Source organism: Esox lucius, chromosome 12 (assembly GCF_011004845.1).
Source record: "Esox lucius isolate fEsoLuc1 chromosome 12, fEsoLuc1.pri, whole genome shotgun sequence".
Taxonomy (NCBI): Eukaryota; Metazoa; Chordata; class Actinopteri; order Esociformes; family Esocidae; genus Esox; species Esox lucius.
The window spans coordinates 22798296-22810919 of record NC_047580.1 but is presented as its reverse complement, the minus strand read 5'-3'; the positions used below and the strand labels follow the sequence as shown (position 1 = coordinate 22810919).

Genomic DNA, 12624 nt, shown 5'->3' with positions numbered 1-12624 from the left:
TTTTAACAGCCGTAAGTAAGCTAATGTAAGCTTGTGAAGAAATTGTTTAAGTTAAGGTCCTGTAAATGTTTTATTCTAACCAACAAAGGGAATATATTTCTGTGATTTTCTAGGCGGGATTGAACCATGCACCTGTATACATAGAATGCTGTTGCTCACCAATTAAAACATGTTGCTCATTGAATTCTCCTCCTAATGTTAATGATCTTTCAGTTGACATCAGTTGATCTATTCAGTTTATTCCAGCATTGTCACATCTGGTATGGAGCCAAAGCATATATCAATGTATATTTGTTATTTCTAAAAACCCTGGAGACAGTCACAACTGGATTATGTTTGAAGAGAGCCATGGCAATCATGCAAAACATTTACAGTGATTAGTCTGATGTGTAGAGACTACTTCTTTCTCAGATTTGACCAGATTGACCACAAGTCTTTTGCAGCTGACTAACTCAAGACGTTCAGCGTTCTCTAGTACAACTCTGATCTGATACATAGCAAATATGATGATTAGAATAGTGTCTCCACCATGTTCAAACCAAACCAACACCCTTGCCTTTAAGAATATAAAGAATGTATGAACCAGACATTAAAGAAAACTAGCACAACAGTAACAGTGCATCAGCCATTAGTAACTACAAACAGATTAATGAGTTATGTATTATATACATTAGGGATAATTAGTTACTACTTAGTTCAAAGTCAGGGATCACAGGCACTTATCTTATCTTCTCTCATACTGACAGAATATAGCTATCCTAAGTGAAAAAGAACAAACTGAGTATTATGTGTTGGCACCATGGGAAATTGATTGGATCCCATTTATTGAAACATTCCCGTAGACTGCTAAAATGATCAAAATTAATTCTGCATGTATATGCTATAATAGAAAGTGTCTCAAAATAGCTAAAGTAAATCCAAAAATGATTGTGTGTAAACGTAATCCTGTGCGTGTCTGCACTCACGCGTTGTAGGTGGTTGTGGGTGTTTGTGCGCATGCGCATGCGCCTGTGTGTACCGTATGTGTGTAAGTGGACGTATATGAGTGTGTATGTGTGATAGATGAGACTCATTGCACAAGTGGCAGCATCCCCACTGGGAAGCTAATGAAAGCTCCAAACACAGGAAGTGGCTTTCAATGACAAAGTAAACATTTCCAGGAATGGCAAGTATAGTCATGTTCTGAAGTAAAGGGAAGAGATTATTAGGAATTCATTAGTCAACCCCATTGTCAGATGAGAACTTATTGGAAATGAATTTAGCAGTAAATGTTCAGTGTATTTTAGTATTATTCTCAGCTCCATCAATACATAGTAACCATGCACTGTACATTTATTTTATTTTAGAATCATTTGTTCAAAATATAACATTTTTAAGTTATTTTCTGTACTTCAGAATAATGTAAGGAGGCTGCTGATATTTCAAAGATAAACCAACATTAATTATTTGTCCTTTAAAATAATTAGAGAATATCTATAACAAGAATACACAAGAATTGTCTTTTGTTCCATTCATACTTTGATCCTTTATGTATGAAAATAGAAATATTTATTTTTGTATGGCATGTTTCCTGGTGTTGTTGGAGTTGGATCATCCATCTTGGTCTGCATGTATTTAGAACCATGTAACTGGGGAAAGTTGCTACAACAGGTATATCTTTATAAATATATTGCTGTAAAAAAGGCACTTTTCACATTAAAAAACATTAAGAAGCTACTGGGTATAATTTTTTTTTATCCTGTTATTTTCCAAATGTTGATCCCAATATTAAAAACATAAACTGTAAAAAGACAGATATTGAGAAAAAACGTTTATGCCTTAATAAAAAAAAAAGGCTAATTCTGCACTTTTTTCTTACGACATCTTTTACATAAATGGGTGGCATTTCTTTTTCAGTGTGTTTGAAGGACACCGGTCAGTCACTACACACAGTATACATGGATTTATGTATGGTACGCCGCACAGCCCAAGGCCATCTATATATGAGCTCAGTAAAACGGCTGCGTTGAGTCTAGTAAATGGATGTTTCGAGTCTAGTGAGCAAGTGTGACTGTCATGACAATCCTATTTTTACAGTCACACTAAACCACCTGGCACTGTGTCTTGCCTTGCCATGGTGTCATGCCATGAAGCGACTGTCATTTAGTCTGATTGTGTGTTAAACATTGGTCTCTATTCTTGTCACTAGTGAGTCCCCATAGAATAACTGGTGTGGGACATTATGGTTACCTATGTAGGTGGCTGTGGAACCACTGCTGAAGGTGTCTAGACAGTGTACGGTATACTACTTGTTTAATTAACAATAACTACAGAGAAAATATTTTCGAGAAAATATCTTTTTCTCCAGAATGAATGTAGAAAACTCTGCGGTTTGCCAGTTGAACAAGTCTATTCTGAAAGGGAATATATAAACTTACGTAACAGCCCATCAGTGTACACCACAGGTACTGCCACAACGGATATTTAAAAATGTACTAGAAGTATAGATTTCTGAGTTGACTGAGTAGTATGGACTTCCTAAGGGAGACATTCCAGTCAGCCCAGCTCAATCTCACGCACACACTGCCTATGGCTGGCAGGGACCCTGTTATGCCCCCAACACACCAAAAAAAGAAAAAAAGAAATCAAATGCAAAGAGGTGGAAACCTTGCTGACCTGAATGGCATTCCTATCAACCACTCAGTAACCTTGGCTGGTCTTTCAAAGGCTTTATGTCTTGTCTGCAACCTTTTTTTTTTTTTTGGGGGGGGGCGACGACTAAATGAACTGTTACATTCTGCCCACGGAAATGATGGGAATTCTCCATTTGAAGGGAGGTTTGTTCTTTCCTTTTTTAGGGAGGCAGGCAGCAGGTCTAATAAGACACAGCCCAGCAGCAGACACCTTGTCATTAGCTGTGCAGGCTGGAAGCCCCCTGCTGCCTAATTGGCCAAGCTCACTATTAAGAAGGCTGCCTCAGCCAGCAGGGGAATAGCCTGGTAGTGTCAGCACAGCCCAAGCCCAGCCCAGTTCCAGCCTAGCCCTATGCCTTCGCAAACCCAGCCCAACCCCAGCCCAGTCCCAGCCTAACCCTAGCACTGCCCAACCCCAGCCCAGTCCCAGCCTAGCCCTGCCCAACCCCAGCCTAGCCCCAGCTCAGTACCATCAGTAATGTCCCTCATCAGATTTCCACCTCCTCTAACTCACTCAGGAAACACCTGATCTATCGGAGGAATTACAAGCTGGCGTCTTTCTAATGAGTGTGTTAAACCTTATGAGCTAACTGCAGCCCAGGCTTACCACATTTAAGTAGAAGTACTTTTTTAGAGTATTGAGGATCTCCAGACTCCAGGCAAAGACACTGGAGAATAATTCAAATGGAATGACATATTTTCTCTCTGTGACTTTGAGCATAGCCTTTGTCACTTAGACATCATTTTTCAATAAGCGCTGAATGGTAATGTTGTGGATGAGTCAGGGTTATCGTCCGGCGAACTGGCTTCCCCCTTCATTTCCCTTTTTTCTTCGCACACACATTGTTGCAATAATAGCAATAATAATAAGCAGATGCTTGCTGTTGTTCCAAATATTTTTTTTCTAGAATAATGAAAAAATTACAGGGCATTATCTGTTAAGTGAAGTGAGTTTGTAGATGTATGGTAGCTTTAATGTCTCTTTCAAATGGAGCTCATCTGGAAGCAATAAAACCAATATTAACATGAATAATTGAACATTAACATGGTACGTTATCGAGAGAGAGAGCGAGAGACAGACGAGAGACGAGAGAAAGGGGCAGACGAGACAGTGTTAGATGTCTTAAAGACAGACAGACAGAAAACTGGGCTCAGGGGGCAGTCATTTCCCTTTGAAACATACAACCCAGTCTTTTGCTACACTCAAACAACAGTGTGTTTATGAAACGTAAACACTGGCAGTTCACTCGGCCAGACTGATCTCATAAAGCAGGCTACATGATACTGAAACGAGATCCTCTAGTGACTTCACTGTCGCTGTCCCGGACAATATAGAAGGCAACACGATGTGGACAGAAAGACTTCAGGGAGAGCAGAGGGGAAAAGACAAAGCACTTTAGAACAGCTCACACACTGGAACTAGACAAAGAGCGTGGAGCGTGGAACTACGCGGCTGCAAGTGTAGATACTATAATTTGCCTAGCTGTGACCTCGCCTTCCCTGGAACCTGAACTGACTGTTTTACTCAGATCCTGACATCTGGGCTTTTCTGGTTAAGTGATTCTAATACAATACAAATACAATAGGATATAATAGCAGTTAACTAATAGATGGGGCCGGACTAATGTAACAATTCTCGGAAATTCATAGACAGAGCTATGAATGCGAGAATTTACTATGATGGGATATCAACATTTATGATTTTTGTTGACAAAAATTGTTTTTGTGATTCTGATTGAAAAAACCTTGTTTTAGGGGTTGAAATGAGGTGAAAAAATAAAATGAAATATAATGATTTGCACTTTGTCCCTTTCTGGATGATAACACCATGACAGCTTCCCTACAGCTCCTAATCATTGTGTTTTGTTTTACTCCAGCCTCCAGCACACATCCGCAACATCAAAAAATAATTTTGATCATGATTAAGAGAGAATTTTCCACTGGCATAACATGGTTTAAATCTGGCCATGCTGTCCACTGCAGATAAGAAGCTTGCCCTTGTGACATGCTGACTGTTCAATACAAAATAAGATATGTACAACACTGCTCCTCACCATTTAGGCTCCCCATGTAAACATACAAGAAAACATCGGACACAACCTGTGCACACCAACCACCAACATGTAGCGGCTACACAGGGCTCTCTCATATGTGCCCTCTCAGCTCTAGAGTACTCTGTCCATTTTTAAACAAAACATATAAAATAACCAAAGAATTTGCTATTCAAGATACCTTTTAATGTCTAGTCTATCTATCCCTTGAATTAGGTTATGTTTTGATTCATTTGTGTTTGTCCTTTTCTCTACTTTTTTAGCATCGAGCATGGGGAAAGCACTCTACACTGCATGTATGACTATGAACCGATTTGCGCCAAACACCTTTTCTTCTCTGACACATCCCAATCCCACAGGAATGCTGCAAAAACAAGTGCTGTTCCCACTCCTGGCTACACGTTGAATCGTTTGCTTTTCTCTCAGCCCCCCTCAAGCTATTCATATCACTGATGCTTTATGAAAGCTGCCAGGCTGAATTAAAAAAAAAAATCACAGCTTTGTTCACAGCTCCGGCACCTTCTAACCACTCATAATATTACCTGCTCACCTTGTTGCAGGGCAGGCCTGTTAGGGCTGATTTTGCTGAGACCCGGTTTGATTCCCTATCATATCAGGTTACAGAAGACATCCTAGTAGACCTGCAATATCGCCAAAGTATCAGTGGGTTCAAAACGGTGCACTACCAGAGCAGTGATTTCTATCTTCTTTTACCATTTCCTTTACCTTTATCATGTTAATAGTTAACAGGTAAAGTAAGTTGACTTTGAATCTGAACAATCAGAGAGGACGGATCAGCCAATTGGAAATACATAATTTGGTAGCCATGTTGGTATGAGAGGCAGATTGGATCCGTTTAACATCCCATCCTTAGTACTGCACCCCAGACAGGGCCATGTTTCCTTCACTGGTCACCCATGCAGGTACCAACCAGAACAGACCCTGCTCAGCTTAATAGGAAAACCAGCAGTGGGATGCAGGGTTGAATGTGGCTAGCAAATATATAGGGTATTGGGAAGCATATAAGAAAGAGCCTATTTCCCATCACTTGTAGTAAATCTTAAACAAGGCTTTGGAAAATGCACCATCTGCACCGTAAATGATACTTCCCATGAATGGGAGCATAATGAAGTCCTGACCCCAGCAGTTTACAGTCCACCGTCAGATCAGATAGCAGGACTAATGAGCTCCTACCGGTCCTCTCCTGGACCATAAATCTGGCGCGGTTCCTTCCCTGGTATGTGTGTGGGTTCATGTTAAACGTGCTAACCTTTGGGCCTTTGGATGCAGGTGTGCTGGTTGTCACTCAGGAAAAACCCTTCTCTGCATCGACACTCATAGCTTCCCATCATGTTGACACAGATCTGCTGGCATCCACCGTTCCCCTCCGAGCACTCATCCACGTCTGCAACAGGAAAAAAGAACAACCATTACAATCAAGGGATCTCCTTTTGCATTTTGATTCTCTCAAAGGAAACTGAATATGTAAATAATGTCTGCGACATTAAAAACACGAGAAAAAAAAACATAAAACGACAGTAAAATTTCGAATCGTATACGGGGCCAAATAACAATCATATCAGTGCAACACAACTGGCAGAGAGATTTTCAGCTGCTCAGGCTGCTAAGGTCACGATGTGAGGGCGGAGACACGAGACAAAGTGATGAGTAGCCAGAGGGGGTCGTCTGGAGGTGTCTGTGCCTCAGTTCACAGTCATCTGGCAGCAGGCCGTGCAGAGGGCTCTTAGGTGGAAAGCATCCAACTGTGCAGCATTAAGCTCTCGAAGTGCCTGAGCAGCACAATCCTACGGCAACCTGAGGTAACCTGATCCACCTGGGTACCCGCGGATGACAAGCGTCTGTCAGCCTCTCCACTTAAAGGAATGCAAGGAGGGCGAAAAGAAGGAGAGGGAGGAGCACGAGGAGAGGGGAGGAGGAGGTGAATTAGGACAGAGGGGGGCAGAGGAGGGCAGAGGAAGGGGGTAGAGAGGGGGAGAAGGAGAGGGGAGGAGAAGGTGAATTAGGGCAGAGGAAGGGGGTAGAGAGGGGGAGAAGGAGGGGAGAAGGGCGGGAGGGGGAGTGGTGAAGGAGTGGAGCAGGGAGGGGAGGAAGGTGAGTGCATGTACAGAGATAGAGTTTCTTCTGAGGCTATGTCATACTACTGACAGACCATAGAGTACTGAGTAGCAACTAACACATAGCATTTAATCCCACGAGATGTCAATGACTGTTCAGTAACTACGTGGGGTACTGGGTCATAGAGCAACCAGGTTAAGTCTTTAAAATGTATGACATACTGTAGGAACACTTTACCATATCCGAATAAGGACCTTTGGAGACTTCCATTTAATACTGAATGCCCTTTCCGAAGGTCTTGCTCAGCCCTTTTGAATATTGTGGATAATATATTCTATTTTGCCCAAGAGAGACCGGTCTATGGCATTAGATTTTAATCAAGTTACCAGCCAGCCCAATGCCCCTATGAGTGACAGTGACTCTAGAGATCCTCCCAGACCTCCTCCTCTTTCGCAGACCTGTGTTTCGCACCTCACAACCAACATCGCTAGAGTCTTATCCATCCTCCTGTTCAACACATCAACAATCAGAGGAATACACAAGGATTTTTATAAACCATCACCCGAAAACAAATGTTTTTGTCTACTTGTGAAAGCCTCTGGATTAAGTTTCCAATCTGGGGGATTCTCATTCCAATACAGTTATGGATTGAACTGATGTGTATGTCCTTGGATCACTGAAAGGAGATGCTAAATAAAGTTAGTTGGAGAACAGACTGGTAGGTCTATGAAGGTTGAAGATGAGACATGTTGCAGTGAAGTTTGAACAATTTGAGAAAACCTACAATCCAGCTGCAGCCTCGGCGTCTGTTCTGGCTTTGACTTGACAGAGTCTGTTTTTACACGGCGAGAGGGGGAGAGTAGCATGGCTAACACCTTTCTGCTTAGCTGCAAGAAACCCGAAGCTGCCCCTTTACAGATAAACTGTAAAGCTGAGCACCAACCCCCAGGACACACTCCCAAATGAACAAAAAACTCAAGTGTCCTCACACATATACACACACACACATACTCACACACGCGCGCACACACAAGAATGCATGCACAAATACACATTTGTGACACATGCACCAGTAAACACCAAATACGCAGTCAGCCTCAAAATGCCCCATAGATTTCTCTTTCCAAACCTCCAGTGCATCAATGAAGGTTTCATTTCCTGATCCCTTCATCCTTTCCAAATGAGGCGTCGCCTGTCAGTAGATCTCTCCCGTTCAAATAGCTCAGATTATTGCCTATGTTGTGTGCTAGGCAAAGCCAGCGTCCAAAGCAAATATTTCTAAACGGAAAGAGATTCTGGCATGGCCAGGAGTGCTCATGTTTTTTGGACTTAAACATTTTTTTTTAATTCTCTTGAGAGGATGGAAAAATGTCTTAATCAAGTTAAAAGGGCTGCCTCAGTTTGGAAAAATAAGACATCTTTCCCCTCTATCCCTCACTCTGCTACGAGGAGAAGGGAAAGAGGGAAGGTTCAAACGAAGGCAGATTAAGAGATTGGCTGTGTTTGCTGAGGCCATGTCCGCTGGTTTCTCAGATAGGCTTGACTGTATATATAACATTTGGCCTTGTGCTCAGCTTCGGAGCCGTGTAAACATGGCGGTTGAGTTACTCCTCAACCATCCTCAACCCTTATTTTGGAGACTTGCTCATGTGTTAAAGGGCTTAGTGACTCTCGGGGCATTTATTGCTGACCCAGCATCAGAGTTCTGAAGGGGGGAAAAACGGCGTCTTCTCCTCAGTGCTGACCAACAGCGGTGTCTCCTCAGACATACATGCAAACAGACGTACAGACACATGTCTTTTTGTTCCAGGGCATGTGCCCCAGAGAAATGAGGTGAGACAGAGGCCGGCCATTTGCTCTGTTTGTGCTTTTCATTTACATGGGTTTAGGAAACACACACTCTCTACTAAGGCAGCAAATAAGGACTAGGCTTGGCTGCAGGCAGTACACAAATAGCGCGCTGCTCCAGTAGGTGAGCGACACATTATAAGGATAAACATCCCTTTGGCTTTGCTGAGCATCAGTAGGTGGGAGGACAGAGGCAGGGGATATGAGAATAGAGAGCTATTCACAAATTAAAACAAGATCCTTTCTTTTTTAAACAGGATTAGGGGATTTCCTCTTTCCTCCCCGTCGCTCCTGGAGTTTAATGACACAGCTCGTTCTTTCTACCCTCTTAACTGAACAGTGACCAAGGCGCCAAGTTTCAGTCGACTCGGCCCGCTCTGAGAGCAGCACGGAGAGTGCACACAGACACTGGCCCTGTGTAAACAAACACTCAGCCGTAATCAGGCACATGTCAACAGGGCGTTGAACAAGGTGATGTGTTGCCTGGACACACACTTTCAGCTAAGGCTGCATTGTCATTTTTCTTCAGTGGAGCAGCTTGTTGTCATACTAACACTATATAAACAAATCGAATGTTGCTTTGATTGAAATCCAGCCTCCAACGATGCACTGTCGCTCAGGTAACCGTTTTTGGTAAATATACACAAAGAGTCTGAACCTCCACTGCCTGACTTGGTTATTCCATAAATGAAAAATGAGCTTTGGTCATACCAAATGGTATTTCTCTGTTCCTGCAAAACAAGTCTGGAAGTATTTTAAAAACAAACCCCAGGATGTGTGTTTGGGTGGACGGGCTTTTGCCAAGTAGACGAGAGGCCTTGACGTACACAGCTAGAAGGCTTGCTGTCCGCTGGTTGCTTGAATCCATAAAGCCCAATCCCAGGCTCGTGTTCCGCCCCCCAAGCCCTGCCAGCCGCCTCAGCTGGAGCTGTTAATTTCAAGGTGGACGGGAACGAACAATCCCGAGGGAGACAGAGTGTTGATACAGTCTTCAGGAGCCAGCCAATGCACTAAACCCAAATGGCCCTCCTCCCATACAACTCATCACTCCACTCTCCATCTCCCCGACCTGGACTGCCTGAACCTGCTCTGTGCATGTCACAACAACAGCAAAATCCATGCACTCTGGGGAAAGGAAGGCATCTGACAAGAAGGCTCTAGCCGTCTGCCTCTCCAATGAAGAGGTGGTCCAGAGGAGAGCAGGATTATTGCTCAGCTCCCAAAGAACCTTTACGTAGGGATTTCCCCGGGTGAGACCAGACTGACAGCGTTTACACTGGGCCTCTTGGGCGCCAACAGATTGACCCACATGATGATGTGGGGGCATACAGAGTGTAATCTCAGAGGGATAATCTGATATGATCTAATATGCTGAGATTGTCAAGGCAACAAATGCACTTAAAAGATGTTAGCATTGCTTGCTTCAAAAAGTCAAACTGGGGTGAATCAATATTAAACGCTCAGATCACTGCACTTTCCCATTGGCCTGCTGTTCAATAATACATCAGGCCAAATCTGGCCATTTGATTAGCCTGCCTTAAAACAAGATCCGTGGAGATTAAACGCACAAAGACTCAATGAAGCAATCACTCAAAGCTGTCACACAAGATTGGGGAGAAAACAAAGCTTCTCCACTTAGTATGAGGGGCTGTTGCCATGGGAATTGGATTATCATAAGAGAATAAGATACAGAGAGATTCAGAGACAGGGAGGGAGAGAGACAGAAAGAGGGGGAGATGAAGTCCCCAGGACAGGACTGAATCATTACCGCACGTCCTGCTCTAGAGACACCACGGCCTGCCACACGTCCATCCACAGCCTGTGCTTCTAGTCTGGGTCTAGCACAGTTTCTCTGTAGGAAGTGGTCACACTGTGGTGGTGCTGATGGCAGGGGCAGCAATGTTTTGGCAGAGCTTCTTCCATTCACAGAACAGAGCGACCAGGCGTAGTGAGGACGTCCAGCGGACCACGACATAGACCTCGAACGACTTCTTTTCGTTTGCAGAGTTGGTTCTACTTATCCACATCCGTCCTGTGCTCTCTCTGACCTGGTCCCGGTTGACTGACTGACTATCAGTAATGTGATCCCCTATAGTGTTTTGCTACCAAAGCCAAAGGTTAGTGAAGATGTGATTTGCAGTTTGCCAGCTATAAATCCATCTGGGTGTATTTGCACAGATGTTCATGATATTTGGCACCACATAGACCTACTTGAGCAATTTCAATGTCTCGTAACAATGATAAAAAGGAATTTGGGTTTCTAGAGGACCTCAATGAAAACACATAGCTCATAGAGAGGACATTCGTACCTTCACAGGGAATAATGGAAATCGTGCATCTGCTTTTGATTGTTATGTGAATATGTATGTTGGATTGAATAGGAAAAAAAATCTCTATAAGCTACTTTCAAGGGTCTAAATATCTATTCTGACACCATAATGAACTGTGTGTAGGTATTCAGCTAAGAACGTCAAAAATGTAAGCTATTTAACTTACAACGAACGGAATTACATTGTTTCCCGTTTTCACTACACTGGAGAGATGTGGAGACATCGTTGGCTAGATGAGCGCATCATGATGTAACCTCTGCTCATCAGTGACAATCGCATTGCTTCCGCACAAATTCCTGCCTTCCTGATGCCTTTCGGAGTACGTGTGCAAGGCATTCTGGGAAGTAGTCGAAGGCCAGGGAAATGCTAAGGTCCCAGAGAGGCCTGTGTCGTCCGCCGCCTGCTGCCCAGGGCCATTAACACTGTTAGAGTGGCCAATTACCAGGGGTCATGTGGTGCGGGCCAATGGGAGAGGGCCAGGAAAAAGGCTCGTTAGAAACTCTTGCCTAGCCAAACCCGGCCCCCGGCCAGACCAGCAGACACAGAAAACCATGCTGGTTTGGAGCGCAGGAGAGGAGGGAGTGTACCAAAGCATCATCAGCCTGATGTGTTCTACAATGGCTTTTCATTGGGTAAGGGCGAAAGGGCCTGGCCTCTGGGGGAAATTTGGAGGATCAGATCATGTGGATCTAGGTGAGTCACTTACTGATTACAGTGATTCGTCTGTCCTATCCGGCTGTTAAAGTGCTTTCCAAGCCAGAGCAAAGTTTGTATTAGGTTTTAGGTCCTCTGGGCACCAACAGAACAGCCATTTCAGGTACAGGCCAATGGAAGTACAGTAATCGTATTGAAGCGGGCAAAAGGTGCTTAAAACTGTAGTAGGAAGCTGACATTGAATCCCGATCAATGCCTCTTCCTCTCCTGATCCTGTAGATACATATAAGATGGTTCACTTCTCAAATCCTCAAAGCTGAAAGCGCGCCATATGGTTAGGCTAAGGTAACTGCTAGGAAAAAATAGACTGCACTTGAAGGACAGAAATCCTTTCAGCACAAATAAAAATATGTTATACAAAAAGTAAATACCTACTTTCTTATTTCTTTTGTTAATCGTTGATTTTATGCAAAAACATATTTGGGATTGCTATTGCATTGTTTATATTGGAGATAAAACAATTCAGTGATTCACAGATGATTCATCCACAGAAGTGCGGGAACTTGCGAGAGCACAATTACCAGTAAATCAATATGTAATGCAGAAAAACAAGGACAATATTTCAACATCTAAATCCTTTAGACATGGTTTCTCCGCCTACTGGCCAACAGGTCATCTGTGAAGAACACTGAAAAATAACCGTGGCAGAAAGATTAACAGGATGATACGAACATACCACATCCTCTGACACACACACACGGACACACGGACACACGGACACACACCACGCAGGCACACACACATACTTGATTCAAGTATGTTTGTATGTGTATGTGAGTTTATATCCACTCATGTTTGTGCCTGGACCTAAAACATGTACATGGCTGGTAAGATGGAATTACTGTATATCAGAATGATTGATGGAAGCATGGCCTTAAAGGGATAGTTCATCCAAAATCTATATTTGGGTCAGTTTACCCATACCTTGAGTTA

At 43.3% G+C, this 12624-nt stretch overlaps 1 protein-coding gene across 4 annotated transcripts in view; it reads right to left on the bottom strand.

The window, feature by feature from the left end:
• The window catches only part of scube3 (signal peptide, CUB domain, EGF-like 3), a 102614-nt gene that overhangs the window by 48160 nt on the left and 41830 nt on the right, over positions 1 to 12624 (bottom strand). For all 4 annotated transcript variants that reach the window (XM_010891441.5, XM_010891442.5, XM_020051903.3 and 1 more), the window contains exon 4: positions 5994 to 6128. In XM_010891441.5, the coding sequence (XP_010889743.3) occupies positions 5994 to 6128 (135 nt within the window). The remainder of the gene's footprint in view (positions 1 to 5993; positions 6129 to 12624) is intronic.